This window comes from Lepisma saccharinum, chromosome 4 (genome assembly GCF_977018435.1).
Source record: "Lepisma saccharinum chromosome 4, izLepSacc3.1, whole genome shotgun sequence".
Lineage (NCBI taxonomy): Eukaryota > Metazoa > Arthropoda > Insecta > Zygentoma > Lepismatidae > Lepisma > Lepisma saccharinum.
In genome coordinates, this window is record NC_139232.1 from 77,233,203 (window position 1) to 77,257,809 (window position 24,607).

Genomic DNA, 24,607 nt, shown 5'->3' on the forward strand with positions numbered 1-24,607 from the left:
TTTGAGAGATCTAATCTTGCCAGTTAATCTTGTAACAGACAATGCTCCAGTAGACCCGTATAAAATCCAACATTCATTCTGCCAGATATCTCCAGACTTTTGCTGGCGCCAGTCTGACTGGTGTCAAGATTCTTCGAGTTTTGCTTGCAATAAGCGAGAGATTGTTTTCCTTTCCATAGGTCTCAGTGCAAACGGGTTTCTCATGAACTAGAATTGTAAGAATTTCCTGGGAGAGCAACGACTGTGCACAATTGAAAGAAAGTAACATTATTTTAAATCCTTTTTTATGAAAACGTTTTCATGTTCTATTTTCCTTCTCACAACACGTGTCATGTGCATAACAGGTTGTATAACTACCAAGATACATGGTGTTACCATCTCCTAGGCATTTTTATGTACGTTTGAGCTCCGTTTAAGCTGAAAATTGGTGCAAATTCCAATAACGACCCCTTTGAAATACCGACCTTTTTCCCGGGAACTGTGAAAGGCCGTTGTATCAAGAGTTGACTGTAGCTCCATTCTTGGACAGTCATTTTCTTACATAGCCAAACAAACATAGCATGAACGCAAGCAAAACTTTATGAAATTGCTTGTAACAATCCTTATTTGCTTCCAGTTCATCACTTTTCAACATGAAGTATTTACAGAAAACAGCCCAAATATTTAACAGCAACAGCAAATATTTAAAACTAAATAGTGAACAAAAGCAGGAATACCAAAACTTACTGTTGGGCATCATTTTCATCCCATGCATCCACTATCCTTTGAATTAACCTACATTTGGAGAAGATCTGAAATAAAACAAAAAACTTTTAGAATAATTTATAACTAAATCAAAATTTTCAAAAATAACATTAATCAAATTACAAATTCACATAAACATCAGATGTAGGAAGTACAAAATGCCATCAAATATTGCAAAGAATCTATGTCCTTTTCAATTTGATGTATTTTCTTTCTACCCAAACATGTTATAATATGGTTGATTAATAGGTTATTTTATTGTATTTTTTTTCTTCTTCTTGATATTAGTTTTGTTTTCAAGTATGTTGTTCTACTCACATCTGCAGACATGTACCACAAAAAAATGAAGCAAGAACTATTTTAAACATTTTCTTTTACTCCTCCGAATGAAGAGCCTCCTAGTTTGTAGGACTGAACCATTGATTTTGCCTGACTGTTGATATCTTCAGGTTCTTTTTTTATTATTATTATTATTGTTTTATTAATATTAGTGTAATAACATGGATCATTTCACTGTTTCAATATGAAGATGACACAACAAATAAAAAAAAATAAAAAAAGATTTTTTTATGTGTGCTTACATCTTAGAACTTTACTCACAAATATGAGTAACACAAGCACAATTTTTACAGCATTTTTGCTTCGTCTGTTAATAATCACGTATATTGGAATCTGTTAAATAACGCGAGCAAATTCCCTGCATCATCACATTACTACCACCTGCAATAATTTTACTTCAAAATACCCTTACATTTAGTTATAGCCAGTAGCATAACTAACAAGCTTTGCCCCTCCTCCCCCCCCCCCCCCGTAACTTTCAGATGTACTCGTTGGAAGAAAAAAATAATTGCTTTGTTAAAATATTAATTCACGCCTACGTCTATATTAGGTATATACAAATATGAAAATACATAGACCTACATGTAATTTAAATCAATATAAAAACTGATACGAAAGTTTATGACAATAGCCAAACTGTAAAAATTTATATATTATCATTATCCTCAATCACTTTCGATGCCTAATAGCGCCAGTCCACTCAATTGCACTCATCATTGTGTTTCTCAAGTAATTGTTGATCAACTTTAGCTTGGAAAACAACCTCTTGTCACAGGTAGATTCAATCAAAAACAGCATATAAGCAGTTCATACGTCAGGAATACTACTGGCCAGAATTTTGTTTTCTATCAAGAGGAATTCTGCAACTTCACTGATGTTAGACGTTTCTTCTTTTGATTTCAGTTGACACTACATTCCGAAAACAAACAATTTCTGTAGCTACAGTGCAAAATACATCTTCATATTTCTTCCAGAAATTAGTAACGAATTGCACCAAATGCCTGTCGGGGTGTTCCGTTAGGGCATGAGGCTCAAAAACTAATAAGGTGAAACTCCCTCTGATTTGTTTCACATCCTGAAATCTATTGTTTATTTGATTTACTAGAATTTAAAGCACGATAGAAAATCTTTACTTTAAAACAATCCAATGGGTTGAGAAAGCCATTATTATCTTCTGTGAATTCATCAAAGAAGTTGTCTTTTTTTTTAAAACTTTTCTTTTCCGGTTGTAAATAGGGATGGGGAGCGGTGAAACTCAGCATTGCCAGGTCATTTTCTTGCTTGTCATCTACCCTTCAGTGACATAAATAATTCAGCTAATGAAGGTTTTTATTCTAATCTGGTAATCCACTTTCTACTTTTCTAGTGATTAATATTTTCTGTTTGCAGTTGTAGGGGCATAAAAATATAATATGTTTGGGTGAAAATATATTTTAACACCAAAAGAAAAAAGTTTGTGAACTATCAGTCTTTCTTAATTTAACATTTTTACTGTGCACCCAAAAATCATGCGCCCCCTGCACAGCGGGGGTTGCGGAGGTGTTATTTACGCCACTGCTTATAGCATAGTCAGAATAATAAAATGGCTGCCAGTTAACCACACGTTTGCCACATAGTTTTTGCACAGTTTGCATTTTTGCGTGATTTCCAAGCTATCTGAAGCCCTGGCATGTAAGTTGGCATTTTTGGTATTCTACACGGTGCTGAAGAGTATTGGCCGGTATCAAGATTTAAATGCAAACAAATAGTTTCCAATGCCAGTGTCAGTACTGCTTCCAACAAATATTATATGCTCTTTCTTATACTTACATGTGTTAGTAATGTGCTCTCATGAGAATCATCTTCACATATCACATTCAACCCTGAATTCAAAGCAAAGCCTATACACTGCTCAACTTGAGTATGAAGGAAGTTGTTCCAAGTGTATTTGAAAAATAAATCCTGAAATGTACAAAAGAAACAATTACAGCAAAAGGCAGTCTCACTTAGGGCTGTGCTGATACCATTTTGAACAGATATCCATGTTGATACCTTTTTCTTAATAATGCTGAATGTTGAAAATTGCAATTAAAGCAGTTCCGTATAGTTATGAATTTTGGCATATAAAATTTTTATTGCAGTTCTGTATAGCTATGAATTTTAGCATATAAAATGTTGATTGGAACTATACAATATCAATTATATAGCCATATCGGAGGATCGGTAAAATAATAGATTATTTTACCGATCCAATATATCTACAAATATTTTATAATTTAGTGCAAAATTATACCATTTTGTTATAATTTTTATGGATAACTTCCATGTCTTACTTTTTAAAATGTAAATGTCTAAATATACAACATCTTTTACATTGTATTTACCTGGAAACACGCATTTATTAAGGATGTCGATGAACCATTGAAGTTCTCCATGTATCATTAGATTTTATATCGGATCGGCAGAATATCAGTAATCGGTTTCACTAAATTATATATCGGTACTTTATCGGTAAAACTAACTAACTCTCTAACCTTCTTAAACCCGAAGGTTCATGGCTGCAGCAACACAGGCCTACCATCTGTCCCTATTCTGAGCAAGGTCTATATACTCTTTTCCATCCCTACCGATTTTTATTGGTACTTTTTTTACTTTATCGGTATCAACCAAAATTTCATATTGGCCCATCCCTACAGATAATCAGGATGGCTACAAACAAGCAGAAATGAAATTCCCTGACTTTTCCAGGTTTTCCAGGACAAAATTTACATTTTTCCCTGACAATTACAAACTAAACTAAATCGATGTTTTAGCAAATTGAAATAATAAACTCGTACAGATCCAAGTATGGATTTGTTAAGTACCAATATTATCTTCTATGAAATTGATTCAATTTCTCTATTCTCTATGATTTGAATTCAAACCGCAAAATAGTGAATTTGGAAAATTATTACAATTCACAAGCTAGGGAAGGATTACGGAATTTTGTCATACGCAGTAAGTTTAAAATAAAATACTTGATTATTTTTAAAGTTACGACTAAATGAAATTAGAGTGACGAGTGATTGATTAAGAAATACAATTTGTAATTTATCAGTCTCCTTATACATTCTCGGTATTATATGTTGATATTTCCACTGAGGTTTGGAACCCTCTGCTTGCAAGAACCATGAGTGCGGACTCAGTTTTCAATGCATAAAGCTCTCTTCTCTGTAAAGCAAACAACTTAACTCTTGCATATAAGTGAAACAATTGAATCAAACAAAATAAAGTGTCATATTTCCTTACATTATCAATGGCATTTCTGCTTCAGTACAGTATATCCAAGTGAAGTACTGTGAAACTGACAACATGCAGTTATACCATTAATGCTGTCGAAAAGTGTATGTAGGTGTTAGAAATTTAACGCAAGGAATTTATAGAATTGCATTTTATAGGTACCTGATTTAGCTAACCATACATTAAAACAGGAACACTCTAATAATAAAAAAAGTAAAGTTCTCCCCTGTGCATAGCACCACGCCATGAAGGCATATAGGGGGTAACGCCCCACACTTTCTTGATCCGGTCGTGAGTGGGGGTGATGTGATCAGCACCACGCCCCTGACTGCCTTTAACCCCCAGGGTTTCCCCCAGGTACCCATGTTATTCGACGCTGGGTGGGCGCCGGAGCCGCTTCCATCGTTAGAAAAGTTCCCGGATTTGAACCGGCCGGGGATCGAACCTGGGACCTTTAGCATGGTAGTCAGACACGTTACCGACTGAGCCACCGCGGCCACTTACTCTAATAATAAAAGCTTCTGAAAGTTCATATACGAGGGGCATCCTGAAAAAAGCTCCAATGGTGCCTACATGCAGCTCTAGTGGTCGGAGAGCGACACGCACACATGCAGGCAGGAAGAAGTGGCATGTAGCTGTAATCTGGTACAGTTGCAATGCAGCCGTTTTAGGACAGTTCTGGGTTAAAGATTGCAGCTCTCATACAGATTCCCACCGACTGTGATGTAGCATACGTGTAGTAATCATATTCTTGCATGCTCAGAATTTGGCACAGAGCCACCAGCGATCGTGTGAGGTGTGCAGACCGGACGTCGTGAGTGATAGTATGGTCAGACGATGGTGCAGACAATTCACGAAAGGCCAATCAAATGTGCACAACCCCATACAGCTGACTACACACAGGTCCTTTGCATCACTTCAGGTGAGAGATCTTAGATCACTCCCTGTACAGCCCTGGCCTTGAATGTACCGACTTTCATCTCTTTGTTTAACTGAAGACGTTTCTGGCAGGGCAAAGATTTGACAGCTACACTGCGGTAGAGATAGTTTCAGTCTTTGCTGTCCAACACATATACCATGGGCATACAAAATTTAGTGCCATGCTACTACAAATGCCAGAATAACGGTGGTGATTATGCCGAAAATTAGGTTAAGACTCACTGTTACTAATGCAATAAAATTACAACTGATATTCATGTTTTATTTATGCCTAATCGGTAGGGACCTTGATATTTCGTTATTTTTTTTTCAAATTGGTGTATTTTCTTATTTTTTATTTTTTACTATACGGTTATTTTTCTCAAAATTCACATTTTCATTTTAGCACATTTTCTGGCAAATATCTGAAATTATTCCTTCATGGTGTTTTTAAACTACTGTTTCAAATTGTAAGTCACATGGTTTACGCCTCTTCGTGAGAGTGTGATATCTTGAAATTTCTTTTGGGAAAGTTATTTTCCATATCCCTTTTTTTAATTTTAAGGTAAAGATTTTAGATAATGGAATTTTACCCGTATATACTGAAGGGTGCATAATGACCATAAGTGGCGACGCACCCAAAAAATTAAAATCAATCAATCTCACGTGACAGATACCGATATATTATGGCACCAAAAATTAGCATTATCTTTTTTTTGACTTGTCAGTATTACGTTTCCCAAAATTTGCGTTTTTGTTTTAGAACATTTATCTGTCAAATATACCGAAACGTAATACTCCATTGTGCTTTTAAACGATTATTTTAAATTGTAGATCACATGGTCTACGTATTTCCGTGACAGTTTGATATGTTGGAACAGATTTTTGAGGAAGTAAAAGTAAAGTGCTCGACTGCACTTTTCCATGAAGGTGTATAGAGGTGTGGAGTTAAGGCCCCACACTTTCTTGATCACGGCTAAAGGTGGGGGTAATGTGATCAGCACCATGCTCCTCGCTACTTTTATCCCTCAAAGTTTCCTCAAGATACCGGCTTCATATGATGCTGGGTGGGTGTCGGAGCAGTTTGAATAGGTGGAAAACATTACGGTTCTCCTCCGCAGGAGATCGACCCCGGGTCTCTTGCACAGTAGTCAAGATGCCCTAACGACTGAGCTCCATTATTACTCGCACGACAAATATCGATGGTGTGCACTTAGCTTGGTAATTCAAAACATATCTCGTGCGACAAATACGAAGATGTGGCTCCCGTGTGACGGTAGATACGCACTCGATCTCCTGTTAGAACCCTGCCACTTTTCTCTGTGATGCAAATGGTTTTGATAGAAGTTGAAAAAATCGTGTGAAATACATTATTTAATGTGGCTGTTGGAATTATTCCATGTACGTATAACTCTATAGATTACTCTTGAGTACAATGTTGGAAAACTTGCATGTTCTATGTACACAAACATGGCCTAGAAAAGACAAGAATGTTGGATTTCATGGAATTTTTCTTTCTTTAGGTCATTTCTTTAAAAAAAAAATCGCTAAAAATGCCAACAATTCACATTTTATGCCAAATTTGCATTATTTCGATATTTAGAAAGGGTGAAAAATGTGTCCAGATATCACTGCACATTCCTAAACATAACTTCGCAGCAATTACCATTTTTCACGGTTTTGGCATTTGCGAAAAATCAATCGGAAATTACTTTCTGGCCACCCCTCATATAAATCAGTAGATGGAAAGTGAAGATTTTAGCAGGGCTGGCAGAAAAAAGTCAATTCTTGAAGAAAGGGATTTGCTTTTATGATTGAATGATTCGAGTAAATATGATATTAAAATATTTACGTACTTATTATTAGTATTTTATTTCATAACATTGGACATTAACCTTACTCAGTGAGAGATTAATGACCATCTCTCAGGAGTTTAAACAGACAGGACAGAGTGTTGCGTTAATTTCATTGCAATACTAGTGTTGCAGTAAATTTGAGGTTGGGAGCATGCACTTGCCAATTTTTATAGTGTTCACCAATGCAGATTTAAGTTTCACTTTTTCGTGATAGTATTCAATATATATCCCATTTGGTTGGATTCTTCTTGATATCTAAGAATAGTGCAATGTCATTGTAACTTGTGCGAAACCAGTAATATGTCAGGATGATTAAAGAAAACCTTCGTAAGCACTGCTACATTAAATAAGGTGAAGTGAGCCAGAAGAGTAATAAAATTCCAGCAACATATTTGCAGTCTAAAGTTCTTCTTGTTTATGCATGCGATTTTTGTTGGATGTTGCTGTCCATGCAATTTCTGTCGCATGTTGTAGTGAGATACTTTGTCGGGTGGTGATATTTGACTAAAATCGTATGTATCAATGGAACCTATTTGTTTCCATGTTCCTTCAGTTTGCCCAACTAAATGCCTTACTACAACGTCCGACAACTATCGGATGGTGCCACCTGCTCTTATCCCCTCCATCTGTTGACAAGTCCCCTTACTACTCCCATACGGACAACAAAAAATTATAAATCAATGCATTTTCCACGTAATATTTAGAGGCTTAACCTTTACTCCCCCGATAATATTATATGGTATCATCAGAGTAAGGTCATTCTGGCCCGATTAAACCATATGGTATCATGGTGCAGATTACGAAATGAATGTGCTTTTTGGACCCTCATACTCTTCTATTTGGGTTGAAACTCTGACACAGGTCTGGAGCAAGCCTGGGTAAATTCATATTGATGACCAACCTCTCCCCCCCCCCCCCCATCTCCGCAACATATCCATGACACATTTCCGAATAGTTTCACATTTTGGTTCATTGGTCAACTTGTATGGCACCCAAGATCATGAAACAAGTTTCAATCTCTTTGGAATCGTCCATTCTTTGAAGAGAATACTAAGGTTTGTGCCTTCTCCCGAAAATAGCGAGAGAAGAGGGGGGGCGGGCAAACTCCAGATTTTTATGTTGTTTTTTTATTGAAATTCGGTGGTCACGCCCCCAAACCCCACTTCCTCGGTTCGGTGATCTTAATTGTACACGGTTGCATGCTATGATGTTTTAGCTGCAAAACAAAACTTATCCGAAGTAGATTGCTCCCATAGTGCCAGAGTTATAACAATTTCCCTCCAAAAATGTTAATTACCTATTTTTCGTAAAAAAAAAATAATCACATTTGGCTTATTATTCAACTTGTATGACACCCAAGAACATGAAACATGTTTCATCCTCTTGAGAAATGTCCATTCTTTAAAAAGAATACTAAAGTTTGCGCCTTCTTCCCAAATAGCGGGAGAAGGGGCAAACTCCAGATTATTATGGTTTGTGACCGATTACTTTGGGTCACGTAAAATAACGCACACGTAGGACGAAATGGTGATTTGAAAGAACAGGAATAGTGCGTAGGAAGAGTGTTGGATTACAGTGAACGTGTTTTGCATAGTGGCGCAATAGAAGCTGTCGCTAGGCAGTTAAGAGCTTGAATGCTATTGGCATAACATTGCATAGTGTGATTATGCAAAGACCAATCACAGACTTAGAGTTGCAATGGGGTGAGTGGTGCAAAATGAACGAGAACAGTGCGGTGGGTAACAGAAAAGGAGTAACATTAACTTTCTCGGCGCGAAAAGATTTCCTCGGTTAGGAGTAGTGCATTCGGACGTCGCGTTGCGAGTTCCCAGCGATTGATCAAACTGTATCCGGGCGTCGCGTTATAATCACACATCACATTCTCTGGCACAAGAACATCATTAGAAGAAAAGTTGATATCACGGTTTTGTAAAATGTAGTGACTATTGGATTTTAATGTGTATTTTTTCCAATACAAGGTAAAATTAGATATCAGTGGTTTATTTCTTGTTTCACAAATTAGCTAACTTAAGACTTACGAGTGACTGGTCGGTCTGGTACCATAAATCCAGAGCTCGCAAGCCGAAGCAGGGTACTATATTCAAAGCAGAAGTAAAATCAGAAAACAAGTAAGTAACAAAGAAAAAAGAAAACGGTTGAAATTGGTGCCTTTTAAACCCGGGAAAGTTAGTTTTAATCTCACTAAATTTCTAAATTCTAAATTATCCTAAATTTACTTCTAAATTTTCTACATTCTTCGGGGAAGAGCCTTACATTTCCTAGTGAGTTGGATAAACTGTGTTGTGTTTGAGAGGAGGTAAGTAGTTTTGATTGTTTATATCTGTGTTGACCTTGTTGTGCTCGATCACAGCTGGAGGAAAAGTGACGTTGTGCATCGACTAGCCAGGAGAGCGATATGTTTTTTTTTGTCCTGCGTGTTGTGGTGCTGTGTTTAATTAAAAAGAAATGGCTAGAAGAAAGTCTGTTGCCCCTAAATTAAGAGACGACGCCCCTGAAGTTAACTGGGACATTACTTTAGATTGTTGTGGCAAGATGCTGAGCAAAGATGGAAGCATAGAATGTAGCGAGTGTAAACTTTGGAAGCATAAATCATGTGAAAGTATGACTGATGTTGAGTTCGAGTCTTTTGTGAATGAGAAGGAAAAAGTGTTTAGATGTGCAAAGTGCAGTGGCGCGGAGAAAAATGAATCCGGGGGGGAGGATGTAGTGTCGGAAGATCAGAAAAGGGATGATATGAGTAATGCAAATGTGATGGAAATGCTCCGACGGTTGTTAGTGAACTCCGAGAAAATGGATGCGAAATTTGAAAAACAAAACGAGAAGTTAGAATGTATGGTGAAACAAAGTGAAGAAGATAAGAGTGAAATGATCGAGCGTTTTCAAGTGTTAGAAAGTAAAATAGTTAGTGTGGAATGTGTTAGGGAAGAGTTGCGGTTGCATCGTGAATGGTGTAACGAGGCGCATGAAGAGATGAAGAAAGAAATGGGAATTGCAGTGGCAAAGTCGGAAGGAAAATTAGAGATACAAGTGGAAGGATTGAGTAATGTTAAGAATAAGTGTAAAATAAATAGAGGTGACCTTGAATTGAAATGTGATACTCTGCGAAGTGAAAATGAATTGTTGAAAGTGAAACAAAGAGAGATAGAGAAAGAGGTTCAGGTTATTTCAAGAAGAATACTTTTGTTAGAAAGAAATAACGAAGAAAGTGTAGAGGTGTTTGAAAAGAAATTGGAAGAAAGTAAGAGAGAAACACATAATATTATCGATGCTCTTGAGGAAGAAGTGAAGCATTTTAAAGGGTTAGTTTTTGAGAGAAATGAAGAAATGACGGATGAAAGTGTAGAGAAAGTTTTGAAATTTGCCGGTGAAAATAGTGAAAGTAGGGGTCGTAGAGATAGACGTAGTGTAGAAAAGTCTAGGGGAAGTGTTGTTAAACTACCAGTACGAAGGGTGATTAAGAAAGAAAGAGTGAGTGATAGTGACGGAGAAAGCGAGTCGTCTCCTAGTGATGAAAGTGATGAAGAAAGTTTGAAGAAAGGTGCTAGGAGTAAGATACGTATTTCCACGAGTGCCAGCTCAGAGGACTCCGATTCCTATAATAAGACGTCTCGAAGGAAGGAACAAAGAAATAGAAGAAAGGAAAAGAGAAAGCAAGAGAAAGTAAAGGAGAGTCCTATCAAATATAGTGATATAAGAAAGTTGAAAAAGTTCTCGGGTGAAATGGACGACTTGCTACCGTCTGAATTCTTGCAAGATCTCGAGGAAAGTTTAACTTTAATGGGAGTGAAGGAATATCAGTATTTACATGTACTTCCTTTTGTGTTAACTAAGACAGCAAAGTTATGGTTCTTAGAAACCAAGTCTAAGTACAGTGATTATGAGCACTTCAAAAAGAAGTTCTTAAGGAAGTTTGAATCTGAAGATGTGAAATCTACAAAATTGACAGAGATATTAACGCAAAAATTTATACCTGGGCGTGGAAAAGCGATGGAAGAATTCTACTGGGATAATGTGAGACAGTTGAAATTGCTACAATCTTCACTTTCAGAAGACAAGTGTGTTAGTTTGGTCGCTAATCAGTTACCTTTTAGACTAAGAGAAATGTTGCTGGCAGCAAAATGCAAAACTTTGAATTCGGCCGCAGACGTTATAAGAAGGCATGAAATTTTGTGGGCTGGACAGAAAAACTCAGGACAAAGAATGACAGAAGAAAGAAGAGGTGAAGTGAGAGGAGCCAGGCAGAATGAAGGGAGATATGCTGTGAGGAATGTAGAAGTCAAAAGAAACGCTAGAAATTTTTATGGGCAAAATAGAATAACTCCACTGGGAAATAATGCAAGTGTAACTTCTAACTTTGGAACAGCGCCATTTCCTTACCAAGGGCGATTTCCACAGCAAGCTCGTTTCTCGCCGACACCTCGAAGAAATGAATACTTTGAGAGAAGACAGGAAGATCAAACTAGAAATAGTTTAGCAAATAGGAAAGGAAATTTCTAGAAATGTACCGGTTAATGGCCAAGGTTTTAATAACTCTACCGCAAGCCGTACTAGTTCAAAAAACGAGTAATGGAAGAGTCACGTGATTTTTCTCGGATAGTGACTGATAAAATAAGAACCGAAAATAGAACTGATAACGGACAGACGATAGTAAATCGAAAGTGTCTTTACAGTGATGTAGTGAAAAATAGTAAAAATAACCCCGAGAAAGAAATAAATGACATATTAGTTGTGAAAGCTGAAGTTCATGAGCCTCCATTGAGGGAGAAGTTAGTAACTAAAGTAGGCGAGTTGAAAACATTTTTGGAGGAAGTTAACAATAAGGAATTGTCTCCTAGTGATTTGTGTAGTGAATGTATTCCTAATTTTGAGAAAGTCGGGAATAGTCTTCGTATTTTACTAAATAAACTGGAAAATAGAAGTAAAAGAAAAAGTTGCACCTCACCAACTATAGTTGACTTCGAATCAAAGAAATCAGTGGTAGATGAAACACTGAATAAGTTTAAGAAAGAAGATAATAAAGTGAGTTTTAGTGCTAATCAATGCAAGAATAGTATACGAAGAACAGCAGTGGAGAAAGTTGAGAACAAATGTGTACTTGAAGATTATGAATTGATGGGAGACAGTCAGTTAGTGCGATTTGCGAACGTTGTGTTAAACAGATCAGTGAAATTTAACGGAGAAGGAAGAAGATATGTCGGTTTGTGTGAGAGTGGGTGTAAAGTTGATGACTTGTTACAAAAATTAAGGAAAATAGAGCATAGCATCAAGTTCGATAAAGTGTTAGTTTTAATAGGTACAAATGATGTCTTAAAAAGAGGAAAAAAGGAAGATTTTAAGAAATCCTACGTAGAGTTAGTAGACTTATTGGAGAATAAGAGTGAAGAGATTGTTTTGTGTACGGTTCCTCCTGTGCCTGCAGTGGCGAATGATAGCAGTTATGATCATTGGAAAAAAACTTACATTCTTTAACAGAGTGATTAAAGAGTTGGGAAAAAGAGAAAAAGTTCAAGTGCTCAGCCTAGATAGTTTGTTTTTGAAGGACAACGGAGAAATTAACTTAGATAAATATGAGAAGACGATGGGAAATGGTTATAATTATCGACAAGACTTGGTGCATTGGAATGAACTAGCAATGAGAGAATTTGTAATGCTTTTTGAAAAGAGTTTATTACAAGTGTGTGAAATTGACGTGAGGTGGTATGAAGATTTAGTGGATGAAGATAGTGCATTTAATGAAGAAATTTTGAATAGTTCGGCTAACAGAAGAAATATTAAACATTCAGTCTGCGTGAAAGCTAAGGTCAATAAACTTCAAGTGACATGCTTAGTAGACACCGGAAGTATGATTTCGATAATGTCCGAGAAGACATGGAAAAAGGTCACATCTGAGGTGACTAGACCTTCATTAACAAAAGTAGATAATTTAATTTTGATTGACTACACAGGAAAAAAGAAATCTAGAGTTCTAGGAAAAACAGTGACTATACTTAACCTGGAAGGAGCTGAATTATTGATGGAGTTTGTAGTGGTTAAAGATCTTAATCTACCAGTGATATTAGGAAGCGATTTTTTGTTTACGATAGAAGGGGTGTTAGACTTTCAAGAAAAGAAAATGTTTTTTAATACAGAAGTTGGAAGAAACGTTATTAAGTTTTTACCCACACAGTATGAAGAGGAAGAATGTGAAAAGGAAGCCAATGTGAATCGCGTAGTAGTTGAGAGAGATGATTGTTTGAAATATATTGAGAGAGCCGAAGTGTTGCCAACTGCGAAAGTTAAAGACCAAAGAGATGCTACAGTGAATGATTTGCGGGAACGAATACAACTTTCTGAAGAATTAACTAGTAAACAAAAGATGGAGTTGTTGGATGCATTGTCTCCTCTAATAGATGTTTTTTCTGATAGACCGGGCACTTGTAATAAGTTTACATATGACATCAAGTTAATAGACGATGAACCAGTTGTGGGAAAATTCTATTCTGTACCTTATGCATTGAAAAATGAAGTGAGAGGACAAATTGATCAGTGGCAGAAAGATGATATTGTAGAATTGGGTCACTCACCATATTTAAATCCACTTTTGGTAGTGCCTAAGCCTCGAAGTGATGAAAAAAGAGTTGTGGTAGATTTTCGTGCAACCAATCAAAAGATAAGACTAGAACAAAACAGAGTACAGGAAAACCTCGTTAATACGAAGTTCAAGGGACCAAAAAATGCCAACTTCGTATTAAACGACTTCGAGTTATCCAAACTTTTCAAGATGGCGCCTGTTTTCAGGTGTAAATAAAGTAGAGTATAAATTCCCCCACAAAGGATGTTTTATACTTGGTGGTAGCTCAGAAAATAAGCTTTATATGTACTATATAATAATATTGTATGTTTTAAAGAAAGTGTAAAAAATGTTACACAAAATGAGAACACGGAGCTTAACGCGGACACAAAGATTCCAAGGAGACTGTTAACACCATTTATCCTGCCTAGTTATACAACCGGTTATGCACGGGATGCATCTTGTGGCAAAAAGTCTTTTAAAAAACTGTATTTTCTTTTAATTGTCCAAAGTCGTTGCTCTTCCACGAAATTCTTACAATTTTAGTTCATAAGAAACCCATTTGCACGGAGACCTAGGGAAAGGAAAACAATCTCGTTTACTGCAAGAAGTGAAACTCGGAAGAATCTGGACGGTAGTCACTGGCGCAAGCAAGAGACGGGAGATAATCGGACAGAATGAATATTGGATTTTATGTGCGTTCACTAGAACATTGTCCGTTACAGGATTAACTGGTAAGAGAAAATTCTGTTGGGAGAGAACACAACCGTTCCCTGGCAAAAAACAAAAAAATCGGGGCTGTAAATTTTGTTCTGGTTCGGCTGTAAAAGACATCGTAAAAAAAGTCACGTATTCTTTGCTTCAGTTAACTTCATAATTGCCCCCCCCCCCTCCCCCTTTGCAGGGATCAGTTGAAACTCTTCCTCAACTTGCATTGTAATCCACTCTGAAAAAGTAAACACACAACTTGCGATCTGTTTGCACGGCGCACTCGATAATCACTCTGGTTTGGATCCCACTTTAAACTGTATATTTAATCCCGCTTAGCTCATCAGCATAAAATGAACTAAAAACAAGCTTTACGAAACTTGCGTATTTTCAGATTAATCTACAATTTATTGTAGGTTTCAGGAGTATTCTGGAGGTCAAACACTCGCTCCGCGAAAACTTTTCCTCTCGTATTCCTACATTGAGCATTGCGGGGTTTTTTTGGTTTTTTTTTTTTTTTTTTTTAACAGCAGCACGCTAATGGTTCTGAAGAAAAGCGGGGATTATATGGCTTTGCGAGATTCAAAACAATTACGCTTATTCCTTCGCACTGGATGAGTCATTGCAGTTACCGCCAGACGCTAGACTAAACACTGGCGCCAGCTGCAGCGTAAACACAATGAGACCGGCTGGAAGTTAGAGCAGCAGGTGGCAGAAGGGAAATCATGGGCATTTTAAAGATAACGCAGTTGGATCGAACTTTTATCAGCAGTGTGAAAAAAAAATGATCCTTGTATTACCTTTTACCATGCAACAGACAATAATACGGGCAATATGTACTATCCAGACAGCTGCATTCAAACAAGAAAGAGGGACCTGAATTCTGGAATTATCGCATTACCATGCACACCAGTGGCGGATAATGAGCTGTTGTAGAAGAAGGAAGGGGGTCACTTTTTTTTTTACTTATCATGCGGTTTTTGTTCGTTTTGAAGAAGGTATTCAGAACTGTTTGATTTTTTTTTAGACGCCAAAGGAAAGGAGCCAGTGTGCGCACACGAGCAAGAAAATTGTGGCCGAAACAATTAGCAAGGGGAGTCACGCAGACAACAAAACACTGTTTTGGCAAATTTTATGACCGGCACAGTTGGGAAACGTATGAAACGGGAAACTGGAGTTGCAACATACGTAAGATCGACGTCAACTTTTGCGGGAAACCTAGATGACAACGCATTAAGCGGGTTGACGATCTTTAGTTGGCCTATGCAGCTTTGATTATCTGTAACAGTTTCCCTTTTTTAATGAAGTTCTACAGGGCCCAAAGAACATTCTTTTAATGAAAGTGGTTACCGGAAGTTGTCGGCTACCAGGCCAAAAGTTGCTCGCTCACTGGAAATTGCTGTATCTCGAGCTCACGAGCTAGACAGATGGGTGAGACTTCCAGGCACCACGCGTCTTGTATTTTGGAACATTCGTGCGATCTTATCTTGCATTTCTCATCTAGCACTGGTGAATATTTCCAAGGTGGCGCATTCAGCGGGGAAAGAGCTTGACCTCCCATGCACATTGACAAAGAATGTCAATGTCCAGCGGGCATTTCGGGCTACTTCCCTGGAGTTGTCAGCAACTCTTAGGACAAGAAAACATGTCAAGGTCAAGTTAAAATAACGTCCAAGCTCTCTCCACATTCGATCTTCTCTTGTCGACTTACGCAGGTGTCTACTTCGAATTAAGCGAAACCAGTTTTGCGGAAGGGTCTTGTAAACAACTTCGTATTAAAAATTATCCGTATTTCGATTTATCCGTACTGAAATACATTATAAATCCTATCTTATCGGCTGGGGAATGGGAAGAACTTCGGATTAAAGGGTACTTCGTATTAACCAATATCGTATTAACGAGGTTTTCCTGTAGTTAAATTAGACGAGATTTTGTTAAATTTCAATGGAAAGACGTATTTTACCTCTCTTGATCTGTCGGCAGGTTATTTTCAGATACCACTTACAGAAAATAGTAAGGCATGTACGGCTTTTATTTTTGAGGGGAAAATGTACAAATTTAAGAAATTACCTTTTGGAATTACGACAGGCGTTTCTGTCTTTACTAGTGCTTTGAATCATGTTTTGGGAAATGTGTCAGAATTTTGTATAATATATGTTGACGATTTATTAATTTTTGATAGTACTTTTGAAGATCATGTAAAACATTTGCAAATTGTATTGAAAAAATTGCACGAAGCTGGAATGACAGTTAAGTTAAGAAAAACAGAATTTTGTAAGAAGGAAGTTATGTTCTTAGGACACCTTATCTCTGGTTCTGGTGTGAGGGCCAATCCTGAAAAAGTAAAAAGCATTTTAGAATTGCAAGAACCTAGAAACAAAAAAGAGATACAGAAGTTACTGGGAAGTTTCACATGGTTGAAGAGATTTGTACCTAATTTTTCCAATATTATAGCTCCTATAGCTGATTTGTTGCATAAAAATAAGAAATGGCAATGGGGAGCCATAGAACAAGCAAGTTTCGATAAAATGAAAGCGGTAATTGCTAATGAAACCATGTTATGTCACCCTAACTTTAACAAAAAATTCTACATTAGTTGTGATGCATCTTCAGTCGCTATTGGTGGTTATTTGTTTCAAATGGAGGGTGAATGTAAGAAGGTGATACACTATGCAAGTAGAAAATTGACTAAAGCTGAACAAAATTACAGCATTACTGAATTAGAATGTCTAGCAGTGTTATTTTGCATAAAGAAATTTGAAATGTATATATCAGGTCTGGAGTTTGAGGTTTTAACTGATCACAAAGCACTACAATGGCTGAATTCCGCTAAACACTGGAATCTGCGATTGTGTAGATGGTCGTTAGAATTAGGAAAACACAAATTTAAAGTAACTTATGTTAGAGGAGTGGAAAATAATTTATCTGATTTATTGTCAAGAAACAACCCGGAATTGGAAATAGAAAAAGTGTTTGTTAACACAATTGGTAACCTGAAACTTGAAAATTTACCTTTTTCTAAGGAACAATTAAAACAGGCGCAACGAAAAGATGAGAGATTGAGTGAAATCATTAGTATTTTGGAAAATGTAGAGGGAAATGTTATGAGATCAAGAATAATAAATGTAAACAAATTTTATAAACTAGAAGAGGGTATTCTGTTGACTAGAAATTACCATTTTCTGGAAAATTGGAGATTGTGTTTGCCAAAAATTTTTGTAGCGGATGTGATTAAGGTTTATCATGATCAATGTGGACATTTTGGTGTTGATAAAGTAGTAAATAGACTGATAAAATCATTTGTTTGGAGAGGGATGAGAAAGGATGTGAGAAATTGGATAAATGACTGTGTTATTTGTGCTAAAACTAAACCAGATAAACACCCTGTTAAAGCCAAATTGGGTATGCATGTCAATACCGTAAGGGAGCAAGTATTTGTAGATTTGCAAGGCCAGTTGCCTACTGGGCCTCGTAGAGAGAAATTTTTGTTAACAGTGTTGGATGGGTTTTCTAGGTATTTAGTAGCTTACGCTATACCAAACGCTACTACAGAAAAAGTTCTGGATAAGCTGGTTAATTGTTACTTTGTTCATTTGGGTATACCGAAAAGATTGATTTGCGATAGAGGATCTTGTTTTATTAGTAAACAGTTCAAACAGAAAATGAAAGAGTTTGGTGTTGAGATATATTACTGTAGCAGTTATCATCCTAAAACCAATTTAGTAGAACGTGCTCACCAGGAGATTAACCGACTCATGAGAATATATTGTGAAGACATGCATAAAGATTGGCCGTTGTATGTTAGTAAAATTGTTAACTTATTGAATTATTCCATAAATGAAACTTTAGGAGAAGCTCCTGTCTCAGTACATTTAAATGAACAGATTGATGGAAATTTGAAAGCTACATTTGGAATCGAAAATGAAATTAATGTCAACTGGAGTAATAAACTAAAAATGGTGAAAGTCAAAACTTGTGAAAAAAGACAGAAATTTGTAGATAAACATGCTGAAAAAGAAGTAGGTAGAACTGAAATTGTAGAAGGTGATTTAGTATTTTTGAAGACTCATAAGCATAGTTCATTAATTGATAAAAAGATTGCTAAATATTTTGACTTGTTTAGAGGGCCTTATTATTGTATGAAACAAACTAGAAATGGAGTTTTTGATCTATTGGATTGTGATACTGAGGAGTTGGTAAGTGACCAACATGTAGAAAACCTTAAGTTATGGAGATGTTCAAGGGAAAAGAAAATTGAGTACTGTAAAAAATTGAGTGTTACCAATGTAATAGGCTAGGTTTTGAAAACCGAAAAATACTTTTCATTTGAATTTAGAAGGTACTAAGTTTTAGAGCTTTCAATGACAATTTGAAGAATATTTAGTTATTAGTTGATTAAAAAAAAAAGTGTAGTGTAGTTTCTTGTATAAATGTCAATATGTTTAAAGGTTAATTTTTAGGATAAGAATGTTAGGTTTTTTTAAGTGTAATGAAAGGAAGCGTGTTGTCGAGTTATTGTATGTAAAAAAAAAATAATAAAAAAAGATAATTTTATATTTTAGCTAAAAATTGGAATATAGGTTCCTATGTATTTGTTATATTATTGGTGTATTTAGAGAAATGTGTTTCATAAGAACTTGATATGTTATTATGTATTAATTATTGTTAGGTAAACAGTGTACTACTTCAAAGGATAAAGGATGGTGGAAAATAAGGGATTTACCTAATATTGTATAATCTCTTGTACTTTTATATTATATCTTGTACTTTTATATTTTGTGCTGTATAAAATAAATGTCAAATTTAAATATAAATTTTGCCAACACAATGTGGTGATAGGGAATGATGATGCGTGTGTAGTGATTATACGAGGAGTGTTCAAAAAGTGAATAACCAACCGAGGTAGTCAAGTGACCAAAGTAAATAGAACTGATCATTTAGGACCAACCTACAGAAATAAAAATTCCTCATTTGACTCGAAATTTTTATTTTTGCCCAGGGAGGGGCAGATTGTGACCGATTACTTTGGGTCACGTAAAATAACGCACACGTAGGACGAAATGGTGATTTGAAAGAACAGGAATAGTGCGTAGGAAGAGTGTTGGATTACAGTGAACGTGTTTTGCATAGTGGCGCAATAGAAGCTGTCGCTAGGCAGTTAAGAGCTTGAATGCTATTGGCATAACATTGCATAGTGTGATTATGCAAAGACCAATTACAGACTTAGAGTTGCAATGGGGTGAGTGGTGCAAAATGAACGAGAACAGTGCGGTGGGTAACAGAAAAGGAGTAACATTAACTTTCTCGGCGCGAAAAGATTTCCTCGGTTAGGAGTAGTGCATTCGGACGTCGCGTTGCGAGTTCCCAGCGATTGATCAAACTGTATCCGGGCGTCGCGTTATAATCACACATCACATTCTCTGGCACAAGAACATCATTAGAAGAAAAGTTGATATCACGGTTTTGTAAAATGTAGTGACTATTGGATTTTAATGTGTATTTTTTCCAATACAAGGTAAAATTAGATATCAGTGGTTTATTTCTTGTTTCACAAATTAGCTAACTTAAGACTTACGAGTGACTGGTCGGTCTGGTACCATAAATCCAGAGCTCGCAAGCCGAAGCAGGGTACTATATTCAAAGCAGAAGTAAAATCAGAAAACAAGTAAGTAACAAAGAAAAAAGAAAACGGTTGAAGGTTTTTCATTGGAATTTGGGGGTTGCCCCCCCAGACCCCCTTCCTCGGTTTGGCATTCTGAATTGTACATGGTTGCATGCGCTGATGTTTTAGCTGCACAACAAAAGTTATCCGAAGTAGATTGCTCCCATAGTGCCAGAGTTATAACAATTTTCCTCCAAAAATGTTAATTACCTATTTTTCGTAAAAAAAAAACAACACACTTTGGCTTATTATTCAACTGGTATGGCACCCAAGAACAAGAAACATGTTTCATTCTTTTGAGAAATGTCCATTCTTTGAAAAGAATACTAACGTTTGCGCCTTCTCACCAAAATAGTGGGAGAAGAGAGGGCAAACTCCAGATTTTTATGTTTTTTCCATTGAATTTCAGGGGACGTGACCCCCCCCCCCCAAGCACCCTTCCTCGGTCCGGTGTTCTAAATTGTACACGGTTGCATGCGCTGATGTTTTAGCTGCAAAACAAAAGTTATCCAAAGTAGATTGCTCCCATAGTGCCAGAGTTATAACAATTTTCGTCAAAAGAGTGTTCGAAGTCAATGAAGACGATATTCCCTGACATTTCCCTGACTTTTTTTCTCACCTCAAATTCCCTGACTTTTCCCGGTTTTCCAGGTCTGTCGCCACCCTGATAATGTACTTTCCCGAAATTATGAAAATAGTATACATGAAATTTCCAGCATGATCAAATATTGATATAAGTTCTGGTCTAGTCAATATCTGGTATAATGAAACTAGTTATTCATTCACACTCAATTAACTTTTAAATCACTCTTAATACTTCCAAGTTGTGGTGAATGAGGCCAGACGGTTTGATAAGAGCACTAGCACAGTGTATCAATATCAAGGTTTCCTGCTTAGTTATACCACAATTTTTACACATTTATCAATAAGTTCTGCTGATATTGATTCTCTTGAAGTTACTAAGAATTAGGGATGGGCCGATATGAAATTTTGGCCAATACCGGTAAAATACCGATATAAAATGTACTGATACCGATTACGAATATTCTACAAATCCGATATAAAATTCCAAATGGTTCACTGACATCCTTAATAAATGTACATTACAAGATAAACCAAACTTTTGCGATGGAAAAGAATACCTATATTTAGACATTTACTTTAAAAGAAAATGCATGTGATAGAAATGATGTGTTTATATCCATAACAATTATAACACAATGGTACAATATTGCATTAAATTTTCACATATTTATAGATACATCAGATAGGTAAAATAATAAGTAATTTTACTGATACATCGATATGCCTGCATAGGGTACCGATTAATCTGTTCCATCCCTACTAAGAATGGTTTTCAGCAGAGATGATATGTTAATCACAAAAGAACCCTAAAACAAAAATCAATCCAAAGTTTTGATTTCCATAAACTACATAAAATTAGAGTATGTACACACACTCACTTACTCTACGTACTGACAATGAAACAGATCAATCATTACTCTATCAGCATTTATTGATATAGGCATTATCAGGTTGTCTGTAAATTTGTCAGTAATTTTCCATTTCAACATGTCTTTAAACTGCCAACAATTTAATGCAAAACTCTACCATTTTCTTGTTATATTTTTTTACAAATATACACATATATTTCATGTCGGATCCTTAATGTGTATGCATAGACATGTATTATAGAAGTGTCACAGATCTAGAATTTTTTCTTACCAATAATACTTCCACGGTTCCTAAGTTTGCAAGCTCCTTATTGACCTCACTTATGTTTGTAGCAACTAAGGCAGAAATTAACTTTGCCACCTGAAGTCGAGTTGTACCTAATGGTGGGTCCAGAGTTTCTATTGTAGTTTTGATGGGAGCTTTCTGCAAAATAAACAAATGTTTGCATACAAAGTAACTTTTTCATTAAAAAATCAAGAAATAAATTCACACTTTTTACATACTACCTTAATTACTCCCTGTACAATTATATTTTTTACAACTCCACATATGTATCAGTTATTAAGTAACAAAATGTCTCTAGTATAGTTGAATTCTGTTATTTTTTTATGGTTATACATATTATAAGGTGTTTACGACAGTGATAGATTGCTCAAAAGGGGGTCCAAAATATTTGCATGCAAGTACAAGTTTATGTGCCTATCATAATTTAGCCCCCCTCCCATACACACACACACACAGAGATGATATTCATAAAATTAAGAACATGCCAAAGTAAGAATTTTTTGCTTCATTAAAATATTTAATGTTCCTGTTAATAATTTTATTCATGAAGTTCAACAGCTAAAGGCAATGCTTGGGCAGGAAGTGAAATAGCAAATTATTTAAAATCCAATCTCAATAAAGATTAATAATATATAACAAGCACACAATCCTTATTTACTAAATAAATTATTCATTAAAAAGAGAAGTTTTCCATTATCTTTATATTTTATCTTACTACCAGGAACAAACAACTTACTTGGGGTGGATCAAGCAATAAATTATGTAGATCTTTCAGTCTTGGAAGAATAGACATCACAGTTTCGTAAACTGTACTCAATGCCCTCTCATTTTCTCCAGAACCATTCTCATCATGTACACTATTGTTACAAGGATTTGTATTAGAATCATTAGATGTGCTGGAATGAAAACATATGATGTTACAACAATAATACTTTCCATATTATATCAAAATGAGAACAATACATATTTAATCTTTTGGGTCCCAAGCGTCTCGATCGAGATGCTGTGTCAAGGTCGTAGTTTTTACGTTATAACTTTTCTATTTTTGGATTGAATTTAGATTTTTTATATATATATATTGTTCCTAACACATGTATTTAACAGAAATGTTTCTTGCACTTTTTTTTCTTCATGAAAATGGAGGGGAAAAGGCAGGAAAAGGGACTTCTCTTTTGAGTCTCTTTTCAAGGGAAAATTTTTGACGACAAAGGAAGACCGGCTTTGTTGTTCTAAAGCAATGCTTTTCACTCCCGCCGGGTAACTGCATTCGATGTTTATTAGTATCCGATGTCAAAATGAAAGTTTTCCGTGCGGGCGCAAGCAGGGGGTGGGGTGGGGGAGGGGAAGACTGGTTGTTGAATCTGCCTTTTGAGAATGGAATTTCGAGGTGCACTGAAGGAAACCTTTGTTTTTGAGAATAAGTGTTGCACAAGTTGCAACACAGGTTAGCCTGCATTGTTTAAAAATAGAATTTCAAGCAGCTGCAGGAATCGGCGCTCATTTTTCACTGCGTTCTAGCTTTTCGTCCGTGAAAGTTGTGCGTAGGTGTGTGTCGTTTTGTGCCCAAGTGCAAGGATATTTTTTGAGTCAAGTGACAGACTTCCAAGGACTTTTTTGTCATCTACGTGTTTTTCTTGTGGTGTGAAAAGTGTGCTAGTGTCGTTTGTGCCTGCTGTGTCCCCAAAAGGCTTATAGTCGACCATGGCTGCCCCAGTGATCTCCGTTCTGATGAAATCCGAGATGAGCTGGACGATATGGATACAGACTCCGAGTGGGATGAAGAAGAGCTTGACATTCCCTCTGATATATCATCAGAATCTGATTCTGATGATATGTCACAAAGACGTTCCCCTTCCCCTCCTCCTTCCGACTGGCAACCCCCTTCCCGAACAGGTAGAACTACCCCCAACCTTTACTAGGACACACTGGACTGAAGGTTTGACACATTGACGATGCATCCTCTTCCTTGGACTTTTTTCCCTTGACTTTCTCTGAGGAAATCTTCCAGCATCTGGTGACTGATACCAACAGGTACTACCACCAACATATCACAAAGCACCCAACGACAAAGCCCGAACGTGACATGACCATTGACGATATGAAGACTTTCGTTGGTTTGACAATACTGATGGGAAATGACCGCAGATTATGTTGGCGAGACTACTGGTCCAGAAAACCCCACCTTCACACACAGTTTTACGGACAACAGATTTCACGTAACCACTTTTATCACTTGCTCAGATTCCTACACTTTGAGGACAACACGAAGAACCCCTCCCCCCAAGATCCCGATTATGACAGGCTGTGGAAGATGAGGTTTGTTCCTTGACAATATCAATGAGCTTAGCTCTAATTGCTACTATCCTACTGAGCATTTAGCAGTTGATGAAGCTATGGTCTTGTACAAAGGGAAAGTCATCTTCAAACAGTATATTCCAAAGAAACCACAAGAGGTTTGGGATCAAGATCTACAAACTCTGTGATTCTTTGGGATACACCTATGACATGACCGTATATCTAGGCAAGGACAAGAAGAGAGCGACTGCCACGATATCAGCAACGCATGATTTAGTTGTAGCGTTATCGGAAAAGGTGAAAGGAGTTGGTCATAAATTATTTATGGACAACTACTTCTCTTCTCCAGAGCTATTTGATTTGAATTTGAATTTTTTGAATTTAAAATTTTGGGAGCGTCAGCACTTAGGCTATTTTGCTCCCGTCACAGCCCCTTATAATTACAAATAACAACTCTAGCGTTGCATAACTAAAAATGTTAAAATGTTCTGACTACTGTTAAAAGCTGAGGCCGTA

At 36.5% G+C, this 24,607-nt stretch overlaps 1 protein-coding gene across 7 annotated transcripts in view; it reads right to left on the bottom strand.

Annotated features, from left to right (window-relative positions):
- The window catches only part of fmt (phosphatase 6 regulatory subunit 1-like protein fmt), a 111,796-nt gene that overhangs the window by 49,314 nt on the left and 37,875 nt on the right, over positions 1 to 24,607 (bottom strand). For all 7 annotated transcript variants that reach the window (XM_083120814.1, XM_083120817.1, XM_083120818.1 and 4 more), the window contains exons 9-12: positions 22,533 to 22,692; positions 21,782 to 21,934; positions 2,893 to 3,024; positions 727 to 791 (exon numbers count right to left, since the gene is read on the bottom strand). In XM_083120814.1, the coding sequence (XP_082976940.1) occupies positions 727 to 791; positions 2,893 to 3,024; positions 21,782 to 21,934; positions 22,533 to 22,692 (510 nt within the window). The remainder of the gene's footprint in view (positions 1 to 726; positions 792 to 2,892; positions 3,025 to 21,781; positions 21,935 to 22,532; positions 22,693 to 24,607) is intronic.